Source organism: Arachis ipaensis, chromosome B2 (genome assembly GCF_059453495.1).
Source record: "Arachis ipaensis isolate K30076 ecotype BB chromosome B2, ASM5945349v1, whole genome shotgun sequence".
Lineage (NCBI taxonomy): Eukaryota > Viridiplantae > Streptophyta > Magnoliopsida > Fabales > Fabaceae > Arachis > Arachis ipaensis.
This window is the reverse complement of record NC_142437.1, coordinates 120,635,604-120,663,462: the sequence shown is the minus strand read 5'-3', so window position 1 is coordinate 120,663,462 and position 27,859 is coordinate 120,635,604. Positions and strand designations below refer to the sequence as shown.

The 27,859-nt window shown below is 32.3% G+C and overlaps 4 protein-coding genes, 1 long non-coding RNA gene and 1 pseudogene across 12 annotated transcripts in view; 3 read left to right on the top strand and 3 right to left on the bottom strand.

The window, feature by feature from the left end:
• Nucleotides 1-27,859, bottom strand: part of LOC107626139 (ABC transporter C family member 4) — a 151,145-nt gene that overhangs the window by 94,783 nt on the left and 28,503 nt on the right. The gene's annotated exons all lie outside the window — the stretch shown is intronic.
• On the top strand, nt 430-5,830 carry LOC107627945 (putative disease resistance RPP13-like protein 1). Of its 6 annotated transcripts, none has more exons than XM_088504082.1 (5): nt 430-4,027; nt 4,166-4,202; nt 4,340-4,399; nt 4,695-4,819; nt 5,364-5,830. In XM_088504082.1, exon 1 carries the CDS (start codon nt 537-539, stop codon nt 4,020-4,022), a length of 3,486 nt encoding a protein of 1,161 aa, XP_088360208.1. In that variant the 5' UTR covers nt 430-536; the 3' UTR covers nt 4,023-4,027; nt 4,166-4,202; nt 4,340-4,399; nt 4,695-4,819; nt 5,364-5,830. The 6 variants fall into 6 exon arrangements, with proteins under 6 accessions (XP_088360208.1, XP_088360206.1, XP_088360205.1 ...); XM_088504080.1 differs by having other exon boundaries at nt 4,156-4,202; XM_088504079.1 differs by having other exon boundaries at nt 4,139-4,202.
• On the bottom strand, nt 8,732-9,462 carry LOC110268158 (uncharacterized). Its single transcript, XR_002356253.2, has 2 exons — nt 9,283-9,462; nt 8,732-9,012 (listed from the first exon to the last, which is right to left on the bottom strand). It is a non-coding gene; the product is annotated as an uncharacterized LOC110268158 (long non-coding RNA).
• On the top strand, nt 11,632-15,823 carry LOC107626146 (hydroxyisourate hydrolase). 2 transcript variants are annotated; one of them, XM_016328947.3, is made up of 13 exons: nt 11,632-11,943; nt 12,062-12,125; nt 12,627-12,682; nt 12,944-13,019; nt 13,112-13,183; nt 13,271-13,358; nt 13,622-13,880; nt 14,047-14,162; nt 14,361-14,581; nt 14,723-14,745; nt 14,840-14,927; nt 15,121-15,211; nt 15,455-15,823. In XM_016328947.3, the coding sequence occupies exons 1-13, from the start codon at nt 11,779-11,781 to the stop codon at nt 15,699-15,701; spliced, it is 1,566 nt and encodes a 521-aa protein (XP_016184433.1). In that variant the 5' UTR covers nt 11,632-11,778; the 3' UTR covers nt 15,702-15,823. The 2 variants fall into 2 exon arrangements, with proteins under 2 accessions (XP_016184433.1, XP_088360222.1); XM_088504096.1 differs by having other exon boundaries at nt 11,645-11,943; nt 13,112-13,358.
• LOC107626147 (hydroxyisourate hydrolase-like) lies at nt 17,568-22,428 on the top strand (annotated as a pseudogene).
• LOC107626140 (universal stress protein PHOS32) lies at nt 23,503-25,959 on the bottom strand. Of its 2 annotated transcripts, none has more exons than XM_016328936.3 (4): nt 25,631-25,959; nt 25,171-25,265; nt 24,392-24,513; nt 23,503-23,895 (listed from the first exon to the last, which is right to left on the bottom strand). In XM_016328936.3, the coding sequence occupies exons 1-4, from the start codon at nt 25,815-25,817 to the stop codon at nt 23,808-23,810; spliced, it is 492 nt and encodes a 163-aa protein (XP_016184422.1). In that variant the 5' UTR covers nt 25,818-25,959; the 3' UTR covers nt 23,503-23,807. The 2 variants fall into 2 exon arrangements, with proteins under 2 accessions (XP_016184422.1, XP_016184421.1); XM_016328935.3 differs by having other exon boundaries at nt 25,171-25,274; nt 25,631-25,895.

The following is a 27,859-nucleotide window of genomic DNA, read 5'->3' as shown; positions in this document are numbered from 1 at the left end:
TATAAAAAAACGTGAATTTTGTTTCTTGTTCAGAATACTAAATGTTACTTTTTCAAACAATTTGTATACATATATTTGACAAAAATTAAATAAATAAAAGTTTCAGATAAATTTAAAGAAAAATTGGTCAATAAGAATGAAGAAGAACATACCAAATTCATAGAATAACACGCAGAAAGAATTAAAATTATTTTAAAGGTAGTTATTTGATCTATTTAAACCGATTTTTTTAAACCATATAGTAACACGTGTCAACCATCCAGAAACAACTTCACCTACAATCGACTGCAGGTGAGTTTCCACCTCAAACATGTGACTTTTTTTTTCCGAGGAAGAGAGACGGAAGCATCATATGAACTTGTCCCAAAGACCAATGAGCATGTGTGAAGTCAATGTCTTTTTGCTACAAGGAAAACAAAATACATAAGCAATTAAGCATCACTTTCTGAACCTGCTGCTACTACTTCCTTTACCTTCATTGCAAACATTCATCCACTACTTTCCTTTGTTTTCTTTCTTCTAATCTTGAGATCAACATGGCTGCAAGATTTGTGGGAGAAGCTTTTCTCAACTCTGCACTTGGCACTATCTACGACATGCTGATTTCACCCTTAATTGTCAACCTCATCCAGAGAAAGAAGCTTAACCGGAAACTGGTTGAGAAGCTGGAGACAGTTCTGAAGGCTGCTCATGCTGTGATCAATGACGCCGAGCGGAGGCAGATCGAGGAGGAGGCTGTGAAGCACTGGCTGGACAGGCTGAAGGATGTTGTGTACGATGCTGAAGACATACTTGATGAAGTCACCACCAAAGCTGCCATTCAAAAGGTTCAAGGTAACTCTCTGTCTCGCAATGTCAATTTGCATGGTGATGATGAGATAGTAACCAAGATAGAAGACATCATTGCTGCATTAGAGTCAATTGTAAATGAGAAAGATGGTCTTGGCTTGAAGGAGATACCGGTGGAGGACATGTCATGGAGGATCCCCTCAACATCTCTGGTTGGTGTGCATCAAATATATGGCAGGGACCAAGACAGGGAGGCCATAGTAAAACTGTTGTTAGATGTTACCAATGACGGTGGAATATCCGTGATTCCTATGGTCGGCATGGGTGGAATAGGAAAGACTACTTTGGCTCAGATGGTTTACAATGATGACCGAGTGAAACAAAAATTTGATGTTAAGGCATGGGTTTGTGATGGGCAAGAAGAATTTGACGTTCTTAAGGTGACAAAGGCTGTGATGGAAGCAACTTCTAGTTCTTGCAACTCAACTGAGTTGAACAAAATTCAGGAGAGTTTGAAGGAAGTCCTAGCAGGGAAGAAGTTGTTGGTTGTTTTGGACGACATGTGGAGTAACAATTATGATGCCTGGATAAGTTTTCTAAAGCCTTTTAAATCTAGTAACGGGGGTGTTAAGATTCTTGTAACAACCCGTCTTGATTCGATTGCTGATATGGTGAAAACTATTCCAGCTTACCATTTGAGTTTGTTGGGTGATGATCACTGCTGGTCAGTGTTTGCAGATCACGCATGTCTTAATTCTGCTGAACCTCATATCCGTTCTGGTTTAGAAGTAGTTGGTCGAAAAATTGTCAAAAAGTGTAATGGGTTAGCTTTGGCTGCTCAAACACTTGGAGGTTTATTAAGAGCAAGAAAAGAAGCAGCGGATTGGGAGTTTATATTGAGGAGTGAAATTTGGGAATTTCCCAAAAAAGATAGTGGGATTCTTCCTGCATTGAGAATAAGTTATCACTACCTCCCTTCATACTTAAAACGTTGCTTTGTATATTGTTCTTTATTCCCAAAAGACTATGAATTCGAAAGAGATGAACTGGTGTTACTGTGGATGGCAGAAGGTCTTTTGCAGCAACCAAATAGTAGTGGAGGTACTTTAGAAGAAGTCGGTTATAAATATTTTAACGATTTGGTTTCGAGATCATTTCTCCAACATTCTGAAACCGATGAAAATTCATTCGTGATGCACGATCTCATGCATGATTTAGCAATATTCTATGGTGGAAAGTTCTTTTGTAGAACCTTAGAACTCAAAACCGCAGACAAGCATGAGGCTTATCCTCGTCATCTTTCTTATAGTCTTAACATCCGTGATTCGCTCTCAAAGTTCTTGGAAGCATGTGATAATTTACAAGATACAAGGACATTGTTGAAAATCAATGCTGGTATCAGGCATGATTCCTCAAAGAAAATCGATCCTTGTCGCTTACTTGCACAATTGAAGCACGTAAGGGTTCTGTCATTTGAATTCTTTCCTCGTGACCATAATTCGTTGCCCGATTCAATAGGTGATTTGATCCATTTGCGTTATTTGGATCTCTCTGATTCACCTATCGTGACATTGCCAGAGTCAATGTGCAAATGTTATAATTTACAAACACTGAAGTTGAGTGATTGTGAAAGACTAGAAAAGCTTCCAAGCAACATGCAGGATCTTGTAAATTTGCTTCATTTGGATCTCTCTTGTACGGCAATTGAGGTATTGCCCGAGTCATTGAGCAAATTGCATAATTTACAAACGTTGAAGTTGAGAGAGTGTGAAAACCTGAAAAAGCTTCCAAGCAAGATGCAAGATCTTATAAATTTGCACCATCTCGATATTGAAGGTACTAAAATAGAAGAGATGCCGAAAGGGATGAGCAAATTAAAAGACCTGCAGATTTTATGTTACTATATTGCCGGCAAGCATGAAGAGAATGGGATAGGGGAATTGGGAGGACTTGTAAATCTTCAAGGGTTATTTCGTCTTAAGAAATTAGAGAATGTGGTTGATAGCAGTGAAGCTTGGAAGGCAAGGATGGTTGATAAGAAATACATCAGTGATCTACGTTTGAAGTGGTCATCAGGTGAAGATAGTGATATTGTTGATTCCCAAATCGAAAAAGATGTGCTTAGCAAATTAGAACCTCACAATGACCTTAAATATCTAACAATAAAGGGTTACAGGGGTACAGTGTTTCCGGATTGGGTAGGGCAGTCTAGGTACCACAACATGACTGAGTTGGAGCTGAATGGATGCAGGAATTGTTTGGTGTTTCCTTCCCTTGGACAGTTACCCTCTCTGGAGACGCTGCTCATTGCAGGGTTTGACAAGGTGAAGATGATTGGTGGCTCATTCTATAAGGCTGATGCAACTCATCAGCATCAGGAGACACCCTTCCGATCCCTTAAATATCTCTCATTCTATCAAATGAGTTGCTGGGAGGAATGGGAGTCATATGAATGTGATGATGATGATGATGCACCATTTCCGAAACTTGAGGAATTCTATATATCGCAGTGTCCTAAGTTAAGAGGAGATTTGCCCACTTTCCTTCCGTCTTTGAAAAAACTTGTCATATCAGGATGCGAGGAGCTTGGTTGTTATGTGCCAAGAGCTCCCATCCTACGCTCATTAAGAATATCTGGCAAACAGGAAGCAAGAACGCGGGACCTACCACTTTCCATGTTGGAGACACTAGTAATTAATGGAGAGCAGCTTGTGAATTCTCTGTTTGAGGCCATGACCCACACCCAACCAACCTCTCTCATAGAGCTACACATCTCAGAGTGCTCATCAGCCATATCATTTCCAGGGGATTCTTTGCCCCCTTCATTGGAAGTGCTATTAATCAACGATTGCAAGAATGTAGAATTCCCAATGCAACACCAACAACATGAGTCACTAATTAGTCTTACAATAAACAACAGCTGTGATTCGCTTACATCCTTCGCATTCCCAGCGTTCCCAAATCTCAAGTATCTCACAATCGCAAGTCGTGAAAATTTGACATCTCTGGAGGTGTCACAGTCACAGTCCCTCAAAGAATTATGGATTGAAAAATGTCCTAAGCTGGAGAACATAACAAGGCTGCCTGCCTCTTTACGGGAGCTCAAGATCTATAGATGTCAGTTGTTGGGTGAAGGCATAGAGAGGAAGGACCCCCACATTTGGCCATCCATTTCCCACATCACCTACATTAAAGTTGATAGTAATCTGATTGACAAAGACTCAACATCTTAAAACAGGTAACTCTTATTGCTATCTCTCTATATCCCAAACCCACTTCATCTTCTCCTACATCATATTCATTCTCCCCTACATGATCTTACTTTTACTTTCCGACTTTAAATTAATAGCTTATCCACTATTCAAGTTGATGGCAGGAGACAGTTTCCATGAGGACTCATCGTCTTAAAACAGGTAAAGCATTGTTTTTTGTCATCTATATTTCATTCTAAACCTTACAAATCCTCATTCTGTGAGCCTTATTTTTCTCTGCTCATTATCTCATTTGGGGAAAATATTACTGACATGCTTTTTACAATGACAACCCTCAGGCCCCAACACATTCATTGAGTTGAGTTCTATATTATAATAATGCAAAACAGGGCATCAAGGTAAAACCTCTTTCACAACATATTACTACCACCATCTATGTTTTGGCTGATGCAGAGATTCCATTTTCAAATGAAGGGGTGTTTTTTTAAGTGTATTTTACTTTTCAATCAGATTATTTTACTGTATAGCTATGTAGCATATTTCCTTTCCAATAAGTGAGCATCTTAAGTTGCATGAAGAACCAAGATAATTTAATTTTAGCACAAAATATAATAAATTTATCTTCAAATGCATGCATTTTATGGTGCTATGTAGTTACTGATAAAGATTTGGCTTGAATTATCATGTGGTCAGGTCAAAGAATACCAAGCAATGATTCATCAAGATATGTCAAGGGTGAAATACTTGCATGCATGTATAGGTGCCACGCTCAGGGACAGACCCAAAAAAAATTAACAATGGAGGCAAAAATATATAAAGTAAAATTTATGTATAGATATTTTATTATATCTTTTTTTTTCACCGTATACTCTAACATAACAGATCAATGATTAATCTCTCCATTTAAGAGTCTATCATTATCCAATAAAATTTATGTATAGATATTTTTTTTTTTTACAGTATACTCTAACATAACAGATTAAAGATTAATCTGTCGTATATCTAAACTCCATTTAAGAGTTTGTTATTGTCCAATAAATTATTATATATACAAAGTAAAATTCGAATTCTTGACACTTGCTTAAATGAATATTCTAAGACATATTCCAAATAACTCCTAATTAGCTAGTATCATGAAGCTAATTAACACTATTTTTTTAGTTAATTTATTTATTTATTTTAGGAATAAACATAATATAACAAAAAGATAAATATTAACATTTAGATATAATTATGTTTTTTTATCAAAATCTTTGTGCCCCGTCTTTCTTCTATGAAATATTTGTTGATATTTGAAACACATAATATATACTTCTTGTGTTTCCTAATTTTCTGTTTCATTCCCTTTTTTTTCCTTTTCAGGAATGGATCAAATAAGAAGGGGTATTTATTTCGCATGGTCATTCTCAGATTTATTTGAGTGATTGGATGATTAAAAAGTAAGCTATGGCCAATTATAGAGATGTCCCAAACTATCAGCAAAATGGTACAATTGGTTTTTGAGATTTGAGAAGCAGAGAAGAAGCATTTCTATAACTGGGGATATTGTTGCAGAAGTTTGGAACAGAGGAATTGCATGCTTGAGTAGTTGCTGGGATGTATAGTTTTTTTGAGTTTTTGTGATGTAAACTGTTGAGTCTTGATGGCAATGCCGAAGGGATTCGAGTACACCACTAGGCTTTATGCCTGTTATTTTGGGTGTTAATAGAAAAATTTTATGTTATAATTTATAAACTTGTATTATGAACTCCTTAAATCATAACAGCATGGTACTCTTGTTTTTTGTTCGGGTTTTGCCAAGTGAGTTTTTGATAATTGATATCATTTTATTAGATGTACATATTTTTAAAAAATATTACCAAGTGCCATGTATGAGCCTTGTTTTCTTAATTCATAGTAAAAGATGACAATTACTGAAATCATATAAAAACATGAGGAATACTTTAAAATGCATTACAAGTCCTATAAGCATTATTTTTGCATATGATTTTTCATACCCAATACAGATTAAAGATCAAGCTCAAAACAAGTGAATTCATCAAGTCCAAAGATCTTCGGTTCCTCCCATAAAATCTGAAGCTTCTTACATGCATCATCATTCATATCTTTCACACTATTACTCTTAAGAAAATGCAAAACTGATGAGTTTGGAAAACTCTAAATTACTTTGATGATGAACAAACATTATTGAATCAATTAATTACAAAATTATTAATTTGCTTCTCATTTAACATATGAGGATTAATAATTTTGTGATGCAGATTTTGCAATTGGGCCAGATTGGATTATTATGCTACAAGCCCAATTTAATTAAAAATGATCGGCATTGATACAAAAATTATTTTTGATCCTTGTGGCTGAAATCATGATCATGTATTTGGGTCAGATTGAATTATTATTACAAACCCAAATAGATCTTTGCTAAATTAGACCAAAACTTGGTCCGAAACCATTAAGCAAAGAAAGCAGAGTTTCATTGCTTCCAACGGATCTCTTTTTTAATCATGTGATGGAACTCAAAATTTTATTGAGTAGAGTTAATGCATTCCTTAGAACCATGAGAGAGAAATTATGATTGATTAGATGGTTTGCCTTAATGAGGCACGCTACCTAAAGCAAAGGGAAGTAAAAGCAACTCATTTTTTTAATTAATTTGTTTATGTTCACTTAAGTGCTTTTCTTTTCCTCTCTCTCATTTCTTTCTTCTCTATTCGGTCATATCACAGTAGCAACCATGGAAGCTATAGCAAGCTACCATAGAGAAGAAGAAGCATGCCACAAGACCATCACAATGATGGCAAGAAAAAGAAAAAAAAAAAAGTATGCTGTGGCTAAGATTCTCATTACTTGTGGTAAGATTTGGTGAAAAGATCTTGGCTTCTCCATACCAAAAATAGTTGAAGAAGATATCGGTCAAAGAAAGAAGATCCTTGGAGGGATGGCTTGTCTCTGATTTTACTCAACCACCACAAGAGGTAGCTACAGTGGCTACGTGATGGAGGAGGCAGAAGTTGGAGCAGATGAAGCTATCATCATCAGTAACTCATCAAGGGCTAGGAATCCGTTTTGGAGAGCAAGGTAAGATGGAAGGCTCGGATTGATGAAGATTGGTGACCAAGGAAGGACCAGAGGTAATTGCATGTTGGATTTTACATTCAGTTTCCTCTTCTCTCTCTGGCCGAACCGGTTTGCATGAAGAAGAAGAAGATTAGTTTGGTTTATTTGGTTTCAACCGTAGAGGCTTTCCCCTATATATAAGGGTGAACAGTCAGGGCTTGAAGAAAGGAGTGAGAATGCAAGGCACAGAATTCTCAGAACTACCTAAGCTAACAGAATGGCAATGTTAAAAATCTAAGTGTCTAGTTTATGTTCTTTTGAACCCACTTAAGAAATATCCTAAAAACCTTTCATGAAGTATCCACACACGTAACAAGAAAAATATTATAGTAATGAGAGAAAATTTTATAAATAAGGAAAATTATTGTTTGAATAAAAACTTAAATCTAATTAATATAATTAATACTACTTCGCCCACCAAAAAAATAATAAAAGAAAAATAATATTTATATTATTTTTTTGTGTATTTTGTTCATTTTTTAAATATAAAATGACATGATACAGTTTTCTGTGTGAAGTGAGAATAATTTTGTTAATTTTCATGTTTGGTTCCATAGTTTAATGTAAAGTGCATCTTGATTCTTTTAGTTTATATATAAAGGGGTACTTTGCATGGTCTTTCTTAGATTTATTTGAGTTATTGGATGATTAATTGATTACAAAATAATCTTACTACGTTATGGCCTATATACTATGTTGACAGAAATGACCCTGAATTAAAGAGTTTTACAAAACACTCTGCAAAATATTTATTTGGTTCTTGAGAGGTACAAAGAGTGCACTTCTAGTTGGGCCTACCGATCTTGTAAAGATCAATCTCATATTTCTATTAGACACCTATTTGATAAGTAGATTTTTTTACTTTGCTTGCATCAGAGATTAAAGTTGGAATGTATTGCAGTAGAAGAAAAAATGAGTATGGAATAATTTTTCATTTTCTACAATATATCACAAAATCCTAATTAAAGGAAAAATTACTAAATTTATCATTACATGTACTTGTATCAGTATGGACTTTACACACACACACACATATAAATTACTAAGTAGCATGTATGATCTTTCTCTTTTCTTAATTAATAGCAAAATTACAAAAAAGTTGGATTTAATTTATGTGCACGCGTAAATCAGTTGACAGGCATATTTGATCATGTGTTGTTCTATTAACAAAAGTGATTATATTCTACACCGATTACTCGGAAAGACATTCAAAAGATGACAAGATGAAATTAATGAAATAATAATGTAAATAAGTTTACACTTAAATGCATCAAAACTAATCTCTAAAAATTTTAGATAAGAAAATCTACTTCTGCAATAAAGTTTACACTTAGGTGCTTTGTATCTTTCTCTAGATGTAAATTTGGCCATGCAATCCAGCAGATAACTACACCTTTTCCTTACCAATTGATAGAAACTTTAGTTGAGTGCAAACTATAACCGCTACATCTTGTGAACTTTGTGTTTGTGTTTGTGAGAAGTCTGAGTTTGTGTGTGCAAACTGAGAAAAACTTTATGAATAACCTACAAATTGTGTATTCACTTTTGCTTCAGGTTATTAATAAGCGTTATTTTTGGTAAAAAATATGGACAAGTTTAAATAAGAAAGCCAATGGCAAACGAAAGTTATAAAATTTATTACTTGGTCAATCCAAATTATAAGAAAGAAGTACAAACTAGCTGCACAATCAGGTACAGTTTTTTACAAAAAAGCTTCGTTTCTTCAGCTTGTGTTTGTCAAATTTCCTCCTTCGCTTAGTCGCTGAGGTCGTTGTTAATGTGATTCTTCTGCAGTTTATAGAGTTGATGCAGATAGCATTTTATATGCCTTAGACAAAAACATTGAAAATCATACCAAGGCTGCAGTTATGGCATCTATCAATTGGAAGTGACGCTGCAATGATGTAAATTGCAAACAGCAAAGTTATCATTGATGTACTCTATTTTCACTTTCATTTCAATTAATAAATTAAAATTTCATTTGAAATTCCAGTAAGAAAAATAAAAAGATAGAACTATAATGTGTAAAAGTAGTGTAATATAAAAATAATAATAAAAAACTGAAATCATCCTACTTTGATAAAATCATCCTACAATATTCTTATTTAGATTATTGTTTTCCCTGTAAAAATTTGGACATTGTAAGATAAATTTTGGTGCATACCACAAACCACTTCCCTTACTCTTTCATACTTTCTTGATCTTGTGAACATGGCTGCTGAACTTGTTGGAGGAGCTTTCCTCTCTTCTTTTCTCAATGTCCTTTTCGACAGACTGTCTGATCCTGAGATCATCAACATGATGAGAGGCAGTGGTGGATCCAAGGGGGCTAAGGCGGCCATGGTCCCCCCCATTTTTTTAAAAAAATATTAGTATTATTAGTTTATTATTATTATATACTTTATATATATATATATATATATATATATATATATATATATATATATATATATATTAAATATATTTTAGTATATTACCGCATTAAAAAAAATTTATATGTTAGTATAAATTATAATGTGAATTATAATATATTAGTAGCAATTAATAAATAAATTTAAAAAATAATAAAAACATATAAATATATAAATAATTAAAAAGTTATTAAAAAATATAGGTTTGGATTAATATAAAAAAGTAATAGCTATAAAAAAAATTATTTTGACTTTTTCTATAGCAACAGTAACAACTAACAACAGTAATAATTGAATAGACTTTTTAAATAATAAAAATTATTAAAATAAGACTTTAAAATAAGATAAAAGATGAATTGTTAGTAGATTATATGATTGTATATGTTGAAAAAGAGAATACTTCAAAATTTATTTTAGATGATAAATTAAAAATTTTAGTTATATGAAATATCGTAGAACAAATTTAAAAATACTAAAATCCTAAAGTATGTAGTTGAATGTTGATTTTTATATAATATAATTATTAATTTTGACTTATATACTATAAATGACATTTTATTAATTTTTTGTTATATTATATTTTAATTTATTTTGTATTTAATTTGGTCCCCCTCTTATAAAATTTCTGGATCCGCCATTGATGAGAGGAAAGAAGGTTGACCAAAAGCTGCTTCAAAGGCTGAAGACCATTCTGAATGTGGTTGAAGCTGTGATGAATGATGCTGAGAAGAAACAGATCACTGACCCTGCTGTCAAGAGGTGGCTTGAAGATCTCCAAGATGCTGTCTATGATGCCGATGACTGCCACTCAAAAGGATCCACCAGGTAACTTCCTGTCTCGCTTTCTCAATTTGCAAGATAGGGAGATGGTTACTAAAATTGAAGAAATCATTGCTAGACTAGATGATATTGCAAAACACAAAGATATCCTTCGTCTAGAAAAGATTGCAGCCAAGAACATGTCTGGGAGGATTCCTTCAACTTCACTAGTTAAAAAATCTGACATATTCGTTGGCAGGGACAAAGAGAGAGATACCATAGTGAAATTGTTGTTAGATGATGCTAACGATGGTGATAAATTGTTGTGAGGACAATTGAGTAAGTTTGAGATGTTGTGTAGTTCGGAAATAAATTTTTTGTACTAAATTTGATGTAATTTAAAGGAATAGTGATAAGAGACTTATATAAGTAGTCCAAATAGTATGGAATTTGAATATTTGTAACGTAAAATTTATTATAATTAATAATATTATTATGACATTTATAATATGGATGTCTATTACATTGAATGATTTATTAATAGAAATTAATAAGTTAATTATTGGAGTTATAAATTTCTTGTATTATTTACAACGGTAAAGATATAATAAATATAGAAATATGAATTTAATGTATTTATAAATTACAAATTTGGTTAGACACTATTAATTTTTAATTATTGTCATTGGTAATTATTGTATTATTTTTTATACATTTTATTTAGTTTTTTTTTTTTTGCTGATTTGGAAATGATAGATGATTTGCCAAAAATTGAGTGGTTGATTCTAAAATTTTGCTAAGTAAGCGATGTTGTTGACATGGCATTAATAGAAGAAGAGAAATAACTTAAAAGTAATGTGAGTAAATTTATGTACCTACTTTTATATATTAAGAATAGATAGATGAGTGCTTATTTGGACGTCATTATCTTGATAAAAAAAAATCTTTTTTTAATAAAAAATATCTTTTTTTAGTTTTTAGTGTGTTTGGCAAATTTCTAGTAGTAAAAGTAAAAGTACTAAAAAAATTAAAAAAAAAACATCTTTTTTAAAAAGCTGTTATTTACATTTTTTTTTTAAAAAAAATTCTAAAAAAAAGATGTTTTTCATATAATAAATAAATAAAAAAGTACTTTTATATTGTTATATCTAAATATATTAATATAATTAATACTATTTCGCCCACCAAAAAATAATATTTATATTATATTTTTTGTGTATTTTATTCATTTTTTATCGATTAGTTTTAACGTAACGAATAAAAAATGTATAAGAAAGTGTATACAAAAACTATATCTATATAATATTACTCTAAAAAGACAAAAAGAAAAAAAAAATATTTTATGTGGCATCACTTGCTTTCATATGTTTTGACTTTTGACTTTCTGAGTTTCATAATTGTTCGGTCCGTTTACTCTCTGTAAAGATAATTGAATTTAAGACAGAGCTTACACACATTGAGAAAAGTCAGAAAACAACTTAGTTCATCAGATGATGGAACCAAAAACATGTTATTCAACATTCCTTACTTTGAAACTAATAACCTTTTTGCTTCTAAACTTTACTTTGAGAAAACTAAGTGCTTATGAGAATTATTATAGCAGAGATGATTTCCCTCATGACTTTATTTTTGGTGCAGCCACCACTGCTTATCAGGTATTAACTGTTCTACTCCACTATTGATTCTATGTTCTCTTTAACTTAATTAATCCATTGCAATAATATGATTACTCCTATTAATCAATATTGTTATATTGTGTGTGTTTATGAATAGGTGGAAGGAGCTGCTAATGAAGATGGAAGAACTCCAAGCATATGGGATACTTTTGCTCATGATGGTTACTTCCTTTTCTTTATCTCCTTTCTTCTTTTGATTCATCATACACATAATTGATTAAAAAAAAGTTTTTTTTTTTATTTTTATCCTAACATAAAATTGTTTTTTTAAATAAAAATTTATTTTTCTTTTTTGAAAAGCAAATCCAAAACTGAGTCAAATAATTAAAGTTGAAGATATTGAATTCAGTTAGTAGTTATATCTTGTTAATAGTCAAATTATTGTAATGCAATAAAATCAATCATACTATGTATATACCAAATATTACTCATCAAATCAACTATCCGTATAGAATACATGCTAAAATACAAAATATACATTGAAATGAATTAAACAATACGTGTATTTATATACAAATACATAATAACTGATTTTTTTTGTGTACATATAGTATTTTTGTAACAGTATAATTAGTTAGTTAGTTAATTAGTTCTTGACTCTATAACTTGTCATTTTCCCTTGACAAACTAAAGAGACTCATAATATATCTCTATATTAACAGTGTTTGAAGGGACAGAAAATGGAAATGTAGCCTGTGATGGCTACCACAAGTATAAGGTAAAGTACTATGCTATTAATCTTCAATTTTTAATCAACTTGAGTTGGTCGAGTATCGCGAGTTCGAATTCCGCCTTGTATATGTAGCAACTCAATGGTAGTTGGTCGAGTATCGCGAGTTCGAATTCCGCCTTGTGTATGTAGCAACTCAATGGTCAGATCCTTAAATGGAAATCAAATCTGTGACGGATTAGTCCTTGGCCTGTCGGGGCTAGGGGGATAGTACACACAATCGTTTAAACTTAAGAATGTGTAATACAGGAAGATGTGAAGCTGATGGTGGAAACAGGCCTTGATGCCTATAGATTCTCCATTTCTTGGTCTAGACTCATACCAAGTATTATGCTATGAACCCTAATTTTTGTACTCTTTCTCTACTTTGCCTTTATTTTTAATTATGCCGTCGAAAATGCCTTTTTTTTTCTGCAGATGGCAGAGGACCTGTGAATCCCAAGGGATTGGAGTACTACAACAATCTCATCAATGAGCTCATTAGCAATGGTTCTAGAAATTCCTTTAAGAAAAAGAGTTTTGGAATCAATCATGCCTATTCAATTAATATACATTCCATTTCTTTTCCCTTTACAGGAATCCAACCACATGTAACACTACACAACTTTGATCTTCCACAAGTACTTGAGGATGAATATGGAGGATGGGTTAGTCGTAAAATCATGTATGTTTGAGATTAACTCTTGAAATTTTCAAGTGTATGAATTTCTATTGTATAAACATTAGTCCTTAAGAATTTAAAATTAGGCACTTTGTGATTATCTTAATTCAACGTAGGTGGTTGTATAGTTTAAATAGTTATTTATTTTCATTTTGTGCATGATTGTATTTTGTGCTTGATATTCACTGCTATTATATTACGGTCATAGTTCATAGACAGAGCCAAAAGTTATGAGTTAAAAAGAATTTTTTTTAATGTGAATGCAGAAGAGATTTCACAAACTATGCAGATGTGTGTTTTAGAGAGTTTGGTGATAGAGTCTTGTATTGGACTACTATAAATGAGCCAAACGTGTTCGCCATCGGCGGTTATGATTTGGGAGCAACCCCACCTCGGCGCTGCTCTCCCCCGTTCTGTCATTCAACTGGCAACAAGGGTAACTCAACAATAGAACCCTACTTGGCAGTTCACAACATCTTGTTATCTCATTCTTCAGCTGCAAGATTGTACAGAAGAAAGTATAAGGTACACATCACCTCCTAATTTCTATGTTCTATATTTCAAATTTTAATAGACAGATAGATAGAATATAATAGTATTAATGTGTGTTATGATAGAAGGTAAATATGGGAAAGGAAAATTTTGTTGGCAAAGAATATTCATGATTCTTGAGAAACAAGTAACATTGCAGGAAAACCAACATGGATTTGTTGGTATATCAATCTTTACATTTGGTTGTCATCCGATAACAAACACGGAACGAGACAGGGTAGCATGTCAGAGAGTTTATGATCATATGGTTGGTTGGTAAGTTGCAAATCCTAAAATCAATTTTCATGTTCTGTGTTTTGCCCTTTGTTCATTGTTTCCTTGGTAAAAATAAAAACAAGAAATGTAAAAATAAACCAAACAGGTCTTAATGTTTCTGTCTTCTGTCAATGACTTTGACTAAAATGAGAAAAGATATGGCAGTTTTACATGCCTTCTGCTGCTGCTTTATTGCAGGATTATGGAACCATTGGTGCGCGGAGACTACCCGATTTCCATGAAGAGAAATGCAGGCTCAAGAATTCCAGCCTTCACAAGTCGCGAGTCGAAACAAATTAAAGGTTCAGCTGACTTCATAGGTGTGATTCACTACTACAATATCAATGTCACAGATAACCCTGATGCCTTGAATAATAATCTGAGAGATTACAACATGGACATAGCTGCAGTGCTTTACTGTAAGTTTTCTTGTGCTTTACTAGTTCCATTCACCATTTCTTTTTTCCATTATCATTTTGAAAATGTGTAATAGTTCAAATTTTGCATCATTTACATTAGTTTTTTGAAAATAACAATCCTGCTTTGTCTTTTCTTTGCAGTTGAGCTGTTTTCAAATGAAGAGGTGAAAAAAATTAGTAACTATTTTCTTAATTCATTGGTTCAATTATTCAGATTATTGTTTTTGCTTCACTGTATACGGCTTTTCCTTGACTCAGATTGCTGTCACCCCATGGAAGTTGGTGGAGGAACTAAACAAACTCAAGCTTCTTTATGGCAATCCTCCATTATTCATATATGAAAATGGTACAACTAGTGATTACATAAATTGCTAGAATTTGTTAACATGAATTAAGGGTTTACTGATTAATCAAATAAAGTGATATATAATCCAATTACTCAGTTAAAAAATGTCACATATTTTGGTAATTGAACTAGAGTAACAAAAAAAATTATTGACATGAATAATTATGCATATTCATGGGTTGACTCTTGTTAGGTCAACGAACCAATAGCAATTCTTCATTGCAAGATGTGACAAGGGTCAACTACCTTTATGGATACATTGGTGCTGTGCTTGATGCATTGAGGTACTGCCATAACTAAATTTATCAATTTTCCACTTACGAATCAAAATCGTATTGAAAATAAGCGTGAATAGTCGTCCAAAAAAATGGATGTGATTAGACGATTACGTAAAATGATTTACACTGTTAGTGTATCAAAATCAAATTCTTAATATTATTATTATTTTTCATTTTGGGACTTGTCACATTGACACACATCTAATGTGATCTCTTATCTTTCTATGTCATGATAATTTTTTTTTTCAGAGATGGATCAAATATAAAAGGTTATTTTGTATGGTCATTCATGGATGTATTTGAGTTATTGGATGGATATGAATCAAGCTTTGGACTATACTATGTTGATAGAAATGATCCTGAATTGAAGAGATATCCTAAGCTCTCTGCAAAATGGTACAACAAATTCTTGAAGGGTGGAAGAACTTCTATAGTTGGAGATCTTCAACAACTTAATAAGGATCCATCACATGTTTCTGTTGGCCACTCAATATAACAGTTTAGTTTAGTTGTTTGTTTATTTATTTATGTAGTGTTCATTACAAAAGTTTGAATAATCGACTTTGGAGATTGATTATGTGAAGAAGAAAATAAATCAGAGGCTCGTTGAAGGAGAAACTAGTATTAAATACAAATATAGATATTTTATAATTACTAAATCTAATAAAAAAAATGTTATTTGTACACTATAATTAACCATTAAAATTAATTACTATAGATTTTGTATATCAATTATGTTAAGTGTACACCAAAATCAGCTACTATGTATTTTGTGTATAAATACATATGTTATTTAACTTATTTTCAATATATATTTTATATTTTCACATAAATTTTATATAAATAATTTATTTTGATATACAAATATAATTTTTGTTTATATATAAATACATATATTTTTTAATTTATTTTTAATATATATTTTATATTTTATAGTAATAATTAATTTTGTTATACTCCGAACAAAATCTAATATTGCATGGAAGAGATTTTGTTTCAAGATCACCGACACCGCATATGATAATTGATGACCCACGTAACTATGGAGAAGTGTCACACAAACACAACAGTAAGCTATTGCGACGCCTCAAGATTTCTGTCACAAATAGTAAGTAGGGTCTCGTTTACTAAGTACTGAACATTTATTTATTGTCTATTTAAATTTTAGAATAAATACATACATTAATTTCGAATAAATCTATTATTCTAAAATTTTTAGGCAAATTAGTCTTTCTATAAAAAGAAAAAAATATTGTCTTATATAATATTTTTTAAATTTAATTATCTTATTACAAAATTTATTAAAAAAATATTTATTTAATACATATATAAAGTATTTTATTAAAAATGATAAAAACAAAAATTTCTGATAAAATAACTTTTTAAATAATAAAAATTTATTACAGATCGAATATCAAATCTATTGTGTGGAGAATGTTTAAGGTTTTTAGAAGAAGAAAAAAAAATTAAATCATTTATTTATTTATTTATTGAATGTTTTAGTTTCCAACACAAAACATATTATTATTATTATTATTAGTAGTAGTAGTAGTAGTAGTAGGTAGGTAGGGATATCCACACTGTTGTAGACAGCAACCTTTCAAAAAATAAAATATTGGCATATGTAGTTGCAAAGATAGTAGGATTGATCCAGAAACAAACACATACAAACCTAGTCACATAGATAGATGATGAAACTAGAACAATATTTGAGTTTGATGAGCAATAATATTGCTTTGAAGCTTACTGTCACGGTAAATTTTAGAAGGTTAGATTTAACAGTGTTTGTATAGTTTTCTGGAGTGTTTGAGAATGCTCTAGATGGTTTCGGAATATTCTAAAATGTCCTAGAAGGTCCCAAAATACTCTAGAAGGTGCTAGAAGACTCTGGAAGGTCATAGAATATTCTAGAAGAGTGAGGAAGTATATAGGAGTATAAAGAGTAGTATGGAAGAATCTAGAAGTATTTAGAAAGTTGTGGTATGATGGATATTTGTGAAGGTTCTAGATGATTAATCTAGACCGTTGATTAGATTTAATCCTAACCATCCATTGAGGAAGTGGATGACTATAAATAGGAGGTGAGAGTTAGTGTGAGTATGTGTGAATCATTTGTAACCAACACTTGAGTAATAAAGTGTTCTTTCCACCAAAGCTTCTTTTTTCTTGTGTTCTCTTGTGTTCTTAGCTTTCTTGCTATGTATTGAGGGTTAGGTTGACTTGGTCTTAACTCAAGAGGTTGAGTAAATTCGAGTGCCGGCACGGTAGCATTGGAGTGTGTCCAAGGTCGTGACAATTTGGCATTAGAGCAAGATTTGAGAGGGGGCACAAGTGGTTTGTGGGTATGGCTTCTAGTATCACCATGGAGCATGTTGAGTCTCAAAGAGGAAGGGATGCAATTCCTTCTCAATGGGGAGGCAAGAAGGTCCGTTCTTCAAGTGAGCCTAAAGGTAAGGACTCTAACTTCTTAGAAGAAAGAGTTTCTATGTTGGAAAATGTTCTATCCTCTATGGATGAGCGCTTCCAAAGGATAGAACATGACAAGGAGACCCTCGAGGCTCACGTATTGGGAGAACTAGATGCTTTCAAAGAAAGCATGCTCCAAATTGAAGAGAAGCTTGAGAATTCCTTGAAGCTATTTGAGGAAGTTCGAGTTTGGTTCGAGGAGGCAAAATCTCGACCAACCATTATAAGGGAGACGACAAAGATTGATCTCCCAAAGCCAAAGGAGTTCAAGGGCGTGAGGGATGCTCGAGAGGTGGAGAACTTCCTATGGCAAATGGAGAGGTACTTTGAAGGCCAAGGGGTGGTCGAAGAAGCAATAAAGGTACGCACTGCAGCTCTCTACCTTTCTGATAATGCTACTTTGTGGTGGAGGAGAAAGTGCGTAGATATGGAAAATGGTACTTGCAACATAGCCACATGGGAAGATTTCAAAAGAGAGTTGAAAAGACAGTTCTTCCCCGAGAATGTGGTTTATGAAGCGAGAAAGAAGTTGAGGGAGTTGAAGCACAAGAGTACGATTAGCGATTACGTAAAGGAATTCACTACTCTCATGCTTCAAATTCCCAACTTAGCATCAGAGGATGTGTTGAGTTAAGAAATTAACTAAATTCATTAGTGATGACAAACATTATTTAATTGGACAAAATAAATAATTAAATGTTGATTGTTTATAATTATATAAAGCTAATTATTTATTATTGCAATACTGAAGCCCAAATGAAATGGAAAATGAAACAAGGCTGATGGGTTGACAACTCAAATGAAGCCCAAAAGAAAACAAATAAAGGAACCAACGGGCCAAGCAAATCAAACCCGATCTAAGCCCGTATCCATAAACCCAAGTTGATCCCACCAAGCTTCTCATACAAGATTGAAGTCTTCATTCTCTCTCACTTGCTTTTACCAAAGCAACGTTCTTCTCTCCTCTGTCTTAGTCAAATCACAAACTCAGAAAAGTGAGAAAGAGAAAGAGAAAGAGAAAGCTTCTTCCCTAAGGTGATCATCAAAGAAGCAAGAAAGAGAAAGTCCAAGCTTGAAACATAGAAGTCTAATCAGAAAATCCAAACCAAATCAATATTAGGTTAAAGGTAACCCATTTCCTTTTACATGCAACACACTTTCTTCTCTTCATCTTCAACTATCTGTATCTCCGTTTAGAGCTATATAGAAAAGAGGATCTCTGTTCCTCTCTACTGTAAATCTACTGTCTCAAACATGTCTTGGGGACCAAGTTAGTTTTCAAGGGCTAAGATCAAGTTGACCATTGGAAGACTTTTGTGGTTGCTACTTTATGGCTTTCAGTCAAGATGGGGAAGTCAGAAGCAAAGTTTTTACTCTAAGGTTTAATGAGAAAAAGTGAATTTGTGGGTTGATGAAGCTCAAGGCTCAAGGTGTTGACCTTGGAAGAAGAACCCAGCAACATGCAAGGAGATAAAAGAAGTCTTGCTGTTCATTCAAAAGCCAAGTAGAGAAAACCAGAGTTAGAGAGTTGTGTTCTGAAAAAAGAAGTTCCTCTACTTGGATAATGCTTTCTTTAAAAGAAGCATTCGGCCAATACTGAAGAACTCAAGCTGAGGTTTGCAAATCTGGTTTTGCACATAGCGAATAGGCTGTTGATGAAATCAATCTCCTTCATATTTTACTGATTGTAATGTACTTTTCTATGTTTATCTTTCTGTAATTTCTTGTGAGAAAAGGCATTGTGAGAAAGCTCAAGTAAAAGCCATGAGTGGAAAAAGGTTGAGTGATACACTTGAGAGAAAAGCCTAGAGTTATTTTCTGATTTCTTTAGGTATGTCTATGTCTTGTATCCTGTACCTGTGAGGTATCCCTTTCTTAGTTGGGTTAGCACTAAGAGTGAATAGTTAGGTATTAGCATAGCCAATGTCAAGTTAGGTTAGAACATGAGTGTAAAAGGATTGTGTCAATCCTGTGGAATTGGTGTATGTAATACTGTTAACTATAGTGAAAATTCCTCCATTGTTATGGAGGAGACTGGACGTAGGTTGCATAGTACAAGGTAACTAAACCAGGATACATGCTGGTGTTAGCTTTTCTCTTCTCTATTGTGTTCTGTTTTCTGATATTCATGAGACAAAAATAAATTGTCTCATAAATTTCCGCTGCTGAGTACAAACAGAATTAGAATTAAAAGTTTGTTTTAAAAGGGTCATAACAGTAACTAAAAAGGAAGGCATAGATTCAACCCCCTTCTCTAAGCCTACCACAACCTTCAGGATGCATTGTTCTTCTTCATTGATGGACTCCAACCTTGGGCAAAACAAGAACTACAAAGAAGAAATGTTAAGGACGTCGATGAGGCCATCGTGGTGGCCGAATCACTCACCGAGTATCATAGGGGAGACTCTAAACCCAAGTCTTCCTCCAAGCCTAGTTCTGCTAAAGGTGGGGGAGACAAGGGGAAGAGTTTTTCAACCAAGAAGGAAGGAAAATACTCTTCAAATAAAGAGTACGAAGAAAAAAAGAAGGCTTTCGTGCCCAAAGGAGGATGCTTCGTGTGCAAGGGACCACACCAAATGAAGGATTGTCCCAAGCTAGGGACTTTGACATCTATCGCCGAGGAACGAGAAGTTCAAACTCAAGTAAATGAGTGTTCACCATAGGTGGTTATGATCAAGGAACAACCCCACCTACACGATGTTCGCCCCCATTTTGCCAGAAATATAACAGCAGTAGGGGTGACTCCACAACTGAGCCTTACTTGGCAGTTCATCATATTTTGCTATCACGTTCTTCAGCAGTGAGATTGTATAGAAGAAAGTACAAGGTATATAGGAATTACTTGCTGCAAAGGAAAAAGCTTTGACTTAGTTACTTATACCAACTCTTAATTGAAGTTCATAGTCTTTTTATATTGAATTTAGATTATTCTTCCACATATAGAAACCTTTGTTGGGGCAAAGAATGTTCATGATTCTATATATAGAGGTGAAGTTATATTGCAGGACAAGCAACATGGGTTTATTGGCATTGCTGTCTGTTCATCCGGTTTAATTCCTGCAAATGATACAGATGAAGACCGGGCAGCCACTCAAAGAGCCCGTGATTTTTTTATTGGTTGGTAAGTTATAGACCTTCAACTAGTTGTTCTACTCTCATGTTCTCCTTATATTATTTGGTTTTTCTCTTTACACCGTAGACTCATTGATTTTTAATTTATTCTGCAGGATTTTGGGACCCTTGGTGCATGGAGACTATCCCATTTCCATGAAGACTAATGCAGGTGCCAGAATTCCAACCTTCTCGGACCGCGAATCTGCACAGTTGAAGGGTTCATGTGACTTTATAGGCATGATATTTTACAACAACTTGAATGTCACAGACAATTCTGTTGCGCTGAAGAGGAATCTGCGAGACTATGGCGCAGACATGGCTGCACAGCTAACCTGTATGTGTTTCACTATGTTTAAGGATAATGGATCTCGTATAAGATTGGACATGGTCATATAAGCATGCTGTACTAATTGCATTCCACACATATTTACAACTATCATTTTGAAATATAGAATTTTCTCGTCTCTTGTCACGGATCCTAACAATTTCCAACAAATTTAATTTCCATATCATTTAGCACCTTACCCTCCAATAATTTCCATTTGTTCACACAAGCAACTGCCACTCCTTCCTTAGTAATTGGGGGTAGCAAGTTTAAATAACTAACCTTCTTTCCTGGTTTTGGCAGTTGCACAGGCCTTGTTTTCGAATGAAGAGGTAAATTTGAAGTTAAAACTTGCTGTAGTTATTCCTCCACACTTATTGGTTCACTTATTTAGATTTCTTAGTTGCATAACCACACGGCATTACCTTTGTTCAGTACCCTGTCACACCATGGACTTTACGCGAAGAGCTGAATATCATGAAGACCCTTTATGGCAATCCTCATATTCATTTATGAAAATGGTCTCTCTCTCTCTTTCATATATTATTTCAGCAACAGGGGTGAATGTGAATCATTATAATGCATTGTGCCATTGGTAAAGTAGTGTGACAAATGGCTTGTTTTGTTAGGTCAACGGACACAAAGGAATTCATCACTTCAAGATGTGACAAGGGTGGAATACTTGCATGGATATATTGGTGCTGTGCTTGATTCCATAAGGTAATGCAGTTGCTAGTTTTTTGTGGTTTGAAAAAAAAATGAGAGCTTATTTTTTCTTGAGTTACTACTCTGTTTAGCTTATTTAAAAAGTTAAAGATAAAGCTTATGAAATTTTGGTTACATAACATGTGAAAACTGATTTTTGGCTAATGAGTTACCTTAAAGTAGCCGATTCAGTTCGAACCAGAATAGATCGATTCTAGAAGGCTCATAGTGCTAATAAATTAGACCCTCATAAAAGGAAAACATGATTGCTTTGTGTGTTTGTATTTTTCTCATGTGATCCTAAATTTTTCTTCTCAGAGATGGATCAAACATAAAGGGATACTTTGGATGGTCTTTCATGGATGTATTTGAGTTGTTGGATGGGTATAATGCGAGTTTTGGCCTATACTATGTTGATAGGGATGATCCAAAGCTGAAGAGGTACCCAAAACTCTCGGCAGAATGGTATGGGAATTTCTTGAAGGGTGGAAAGACCTCTGTTGTTGGAGCCATAGAACTAGAGAAAGATCCATCCTCTGTTTCCGTTGGCCATTTGTTTCAATAGGCACTTTTAACTTGTTTACATATATAGGAGTTTCATCTACTCATGCAGCTATGCTTAGATTTCACAAATAGATATGAATTTCCCAAAACAAATAATCCCCCCCCCCCCCTCCCTCTTCTTTTCCTTTTCCCTTCTTAGTTCCTACATAATTTTTCTCTGTTTTTTCTTATGCATAAATAATATTTGTATTATTTTATATACACACCTTTCTTTTATAATATAAAAGACAGATTTCTTTTTTTTTAATATATTTTCTCACTTTTTATCAATCAGTTTTAATATTAAAGTTGAAGGTGTACAAGAGAGATGCATAAAAGTAATACATATAACATTTTTTTTATAAGTTTAAAGTTTAGGATATAATTGTATAATTAAATTTTTTAAATGTTTAATTAAGTAGAGAGTCTAAGAGTTTACAACTCATATGCATGTAATCATATATAATTTAACATGATCCCTAAACATTTTACAATATAAATGTTTTTTTTTTTTTTTTGACAAATGATAAATTTTCTTTATTCTTGGTATGATTAGAAAAGTTTCTATTTAAATTATTTCATTTGAGATTTTTATATATTGGTTTATCATCCAATAACAACATGTTATAATTTTTAATTCCATCAATTTCAGGTGTCATATTCATTGATTATAAGTTTATAACCATTCATATCTCTAACAAAATTCAGCCAATGAAAATTTTTTTCATTTTAATATTTTACGATTCTCAGCTCACCAAAAAAGCTAGAGCCACCTTTTCTAATTGAAAAACTTGTGTGCAGTCCACAGGTAGCACCTAGTGCTATGCACCTATGCCCCTTCCTTGTAACGAAAGAAAAAGTATCAACTTCAAGAATCACAAACGGAAAGGTTTTATATATCCAAACGTCTAAAACTCTCAGCAAATACGAAACTATTATCATCCCTTCAATAGTGGAGAGTTATTCATACCTTTTTTTTAATATGGGGCACCACTCTTTCTTTAAAAAAAGAGAAAAATCCATATTATGTTGAATATGTGCTTTAGTTTATCATAATGTTTAGTCTTAATAAACAATAGTTTCTATCAGAAGTTTAAAAAGTCACTTTTTAAACCCTAAACCCTAAAATATTTGCTTTCAATAATTATTAACACAGAGAACAATAACTTCAGATTCATTAATCCAGTAATAATTTCTCATGTACATGATGACAGAGGGTAAAAGGGAAGCAATCCAATATTGTTCTTTATGTTTCCAACTTTGAAAGTAAACTGCAGCTTAACATAATATAAACTATAATGTCAAATTGTATCAGATCAATAACATAGTTGTGAATTTTCCAAGAACATAGGTTCTTTGTTTCTTCTTTTTTCTTTTTTTCCTCCTTTTGCTGAAAGGATTGTGTTTATTGCTGTAGTATATATAGATGCAGTGTAGCCAATGTATAGATCAGTGTTTGGTCTTTGGCCTCTTCACAATCATCACAGTGCAGTGAGCATGATGAGCACAATAGTCACTTACACTACCTAAAACTGCCCTGCAAAATCAAAGATAGTGCCAAACATAATGAATCAGGAAATTTTGAAGTCAAATTGTCTCTTCTTGTAATAGCACACATTATTTCATTGAAAATTATATATATATATATATATATAACCCTTACTCTTCTTATTCCTGATAAAAAACAGGACAAAGTCGTCCCTTAAAATTTAGAAAGAGGGTTACAAATTAGTTTTTTGATATAAAAATATGTACACGTATAGTGTGGGAGTTCTAATTTGTCCACTTTCTTCTAATAATGAGGACAGACTTGGCTAGTAAAAAATGGTAATGAACAAAATGCACCTTCAAATGTTATAGTTCAATAGTTTGTACTTTGTAATACACCTTTTCGATCCAGTCTCTTTAGGTTGAAATTTTGTGATGAAGTCTCTAATAAAATTACATTATCTCAGAAACTATAGTGACGATGATGTTTTTTTGGTTCATCTTGAAAATGCAAGATTCAATTCAGGATGTAAATGAAACTATACCTTTTTATAGCACCATAACCATGACTTCCCACAACTAGTATTGAAGCATGGTACTTCTCCACAGCATCACAAAGAACATTTCTAGGATCACCTTCGACCACTTCTGTAATCACATCAGTTACCTGATACCAAAAAAAAAACACATAGTTACCAAATAATTATTCTACAGGTTTCATAACTAACATATGATGTGTTGAATCAACAAAATTGATGTAAAATGGTATGGCATCATATGGAAAACCAATTTCAAATGAATTCACTTGCACAGCAGACCAAAGATGCACATAAACTTTTATGAAAATCCGTGCAAAGTAACAACAAGAATTGACATAATTTCATAACCATATGTTGGATTTAACTTCTTTTCACTGAATAAATGAATACCAGAGCAAGTAAAGGTAATGCTCTACTATAAATCCTATTTATGTTCATAATATTTTAACATCTAAATCCCTTCTAATATTTCATCCTAAACCCTAACATGTTATAACCCTATCAAATCATAAGTAGCACCATTGATAAGTTTAAGTACCAACAAATTTTGTTGTCACAGAGAAACATTAACTAATCAGATAATTGTTAGAATCTTCCCTTCATCTTCTCTATCCTCTCCTATAAAGTATTTACCACACTAACATATACATACAAACATCTTATAAAGTTGGGATAAAATTATACTAGTGTAAAATCAGGACATATGCCACTAACATTTTATAAAAACATAATCCTTATCGATCTAACATATCAATCACAACAAATAAACGAGATGGAATACTTACGGATCTCTTGGAGCAAATCTGCTTGGCATTGTCAACAACTCTGGCAGCAATCTTCCTCAAGTCAGAGTCCACAATGGGAAGAACCTCAGCAGCTCCTGCATACGCTAAGCCCACGCATCACAACAATTTTCAACATCAACACCAAAATTCTCAAACCAAAACATCTCATGAATCAAAATCGTAAATCCAAAACTAAAAACCATTAATCTAAGAGTATAATTTCGATGCATTCACAGTATAAAACGCTTTACACAATCGTCAAATCACAAACCGTCCTTGCAATTAGTCAATTAGAGTACACATACAAAACTGTTTTAATCAGTGCATCAAAATTAAATTCTTAATACAAAAACATCAAAATTTGCAAAATTCATTAATTTAGAACAAAATGCATGAAACATGATATATGAATAACGATGACGAAGACGACGACGACGAAGGTGAAGGTGAAGGTACCAACCGGGGCCGGCAAGGCCAACGGCAGAGGTAGCAGAAGGCTTGGCATGAAGGAGGACAAGTTTGAAGATAGGATTGGGGAGAGTCGTGAAGAAGTGATCGAGAGTCCATTGGAGAGCGTAGCTGCTGTGCTCACTGTCATCAACTGCCACAATCATCACTTGCTTCTCATCAGATGAGGTGGTAGCCATGGATGATGGATCCGGAAATTGATTCTGTCAAATTTTTCTCTCTTTCTTGTGTTTTGTTTGGTTTGACTTCATTTCTTACAAGTCGGAATATATATAGGGAAATCAATCGAAGCTCCTGGACTGGAACAGATTACGTGTTCCTAATTATTACGTGCGCCTTTTTTTACTAAATTACCAAAAATATTTTTACATAAAAAATATTATTTATACGTCAAAATAAATTTGTTATTTTTAATGTATTTATATATAAATATATATTTCAACTTTGTAAATACGCATTAATTTTTAACTATAATAGATATACACTAGTATAAGTCAGATATTAGTCATGTCTACAAGATACACTTAGTATGTATACAAATATATATTCCAACGGTATATTTTACCGTTGATTTTAATATATTTTTAACACATATATATTTGATTTTTTAGTATACACCTAGTATATATACTAATATATATTCTAATCATATATATTTAGTATATATTTGTACATAAATATATAGAAATTAATTTTAATGTATAAATAATATTTTAATGTATATTCTATTCTAATTTTAGTGACTTATTTCAATATGCATTTAATATAATTGATTATATATATATTCTCAATTAAGAAACGTTTTATAGATCGTTTTTAATATATTTTTTTATAAAAAATGATAAAAGATTATTAAAATTTATTATCTTTTGTCATTATTTTGTCAATAATAATTTATACTAACATATAATTTGTAATTATATTTATCAAAATTTACACACATGAATTAATATAATTTGTATCTATATTTTATAGAATTTATACACATAATTTTAGACTAACATTTGATAACAATAGTTTGCATTCATATTTACAAGTATTTGTACACAAAAAATATATAATTTATCTATATTTACCAAAAATTTACACATATTAATCAATATAATTTACACCCATATTTTTTAAAATTTATATACATCAATGATAATTTAATATATATAATTACTAAAATTATAAAAAATTGATAGTCACTTAGAATTTTTCATTTTTTATAGACATAATTAAAAAAATAAAATATTTTATTTTTAAAATTTAGTGAATGTTAAATAAGTGTATTTTTTGAATTCTGTAAGCTTTTTAAATATATACACAAATGTTTATAATTTTTTTTTTATTATTTTTATCAAATTTTTTAAAATATTGTAGAGCATTTTTATCATTTTAATTTTTTAACAATATTTTTGTCCTTACTTAATCTATCAAAAAGAAAAAATTATAGTATACTCCTTACTTGAATATATTTAATTTTTAAATAGCAAAGGATTCTTTGATTTTCTCAATTTGTTGGGTAAAAAATAATGAATATGTTGTAAATGTTTTTTAACTATAGAGATTTTTTTCATATGAATTGTAATGAAATTTAAATAACTTCAATTTAGTAATTAACTTCAATTTTTCATAATAAAATTTAAACGTAAGATGTCACGATATATCATTAAATTCAGCGTAAACTCAATGAGAACATTCTCGATTACATCAACTAGAAATAGTGTCTTTCTCAGAATTGTTTCATTTCCGATAAATTTAAAAAAAAATTATTGAAAATTTTTTTCTGTAAAACGAACTGGACATTTCTAAAAATGTCCTTGCTGTTATTAAGAAATATTGTCCCCATTTGAGTGTTATGAAGTACAATAGACCTTCTGATATGCCATCCAATACATTTAAAAAGTGGCCTGACTGTGACTCATAATATACTCGATTTATGGTATTTCGAATTTATCTAAGACTCTAGAAATAGTACTAAAATGCTAAAAATTCTTAACTGTTGTTAGCACATGGTAATTCTGAATGTAAGAAATTGCTTTAATATTAATTTTATCAGATGAATGACCGAAAAATATTCCGACGAGATATGTATTCTTGAACTATTAGCATTACGAACTTCACCAAAGAGCTACACGAAAGACTTGCAATTTTTGTGACAGAAACAAGAGTTTGTGTTTGGAAAGGAACTCTATTCATCCTATGTCCTATGATTAGAATACTCATACTGATTTAC

What these genes read in the sequence shown, in the direction of transcription:
- LOC107627945 (XM_088504082.1), top strand. Translation starts at nt 537, where the DNA reads ATGGCTGCAAGATTTGTGGGAGAAGCTTTTCTCAACTCTGCACTTGGC.
- LOC107626146 (XM_088504096.1), top strand. Translation starts at nt 11,779, where the DNA reads ATGATGGAACCAAAAACATGTTATTCAACATTCCTTACTTTGAAACTA. An exon ending in CAGCCACCACTGCTTATCAG is followed by an intron (nt 11,944 to 12,061) that starts GTATTAACTGTT and finishes GTTTATGAATAG; the next exon opens with GTGGAAGGAGCTGCTAATGA. An exon ending in TGTACAGAAGAAAGTATAAG is followed by an intron (nt 13,881 to 14,046) that starts GTACACATCACC and finishes GTAACATTGCAG; the next exon opens with GAAAACCAACATGGATTTGT.
- LOC107626140 (XM_016328935.3), bottom strand. Translation starts at nt 25,817, where the DNA reads ATGGCTACCACCTCATCTGATGAGAAGCAAGTGATGATTGTGGCAGTT. An exon ending in CGTTGGCCTTGCCGGCCCCG is followed by an intron (nt 25,275 to 25,630) that starts GTTGGTACCTTC and finishes GCGTGGGCTTAG; the next exon opens with CGTATGCAGGAGCTGCTGAG. An exon ending in AGATTTGCTCCAAGAGATCC is followed by an intron (nt 24,514 to 25,170) that starts GTAAGTATTCCA and finishes TTTTGGTATCAG; the next exon opens with GTAACTGATGTGATTACAGA.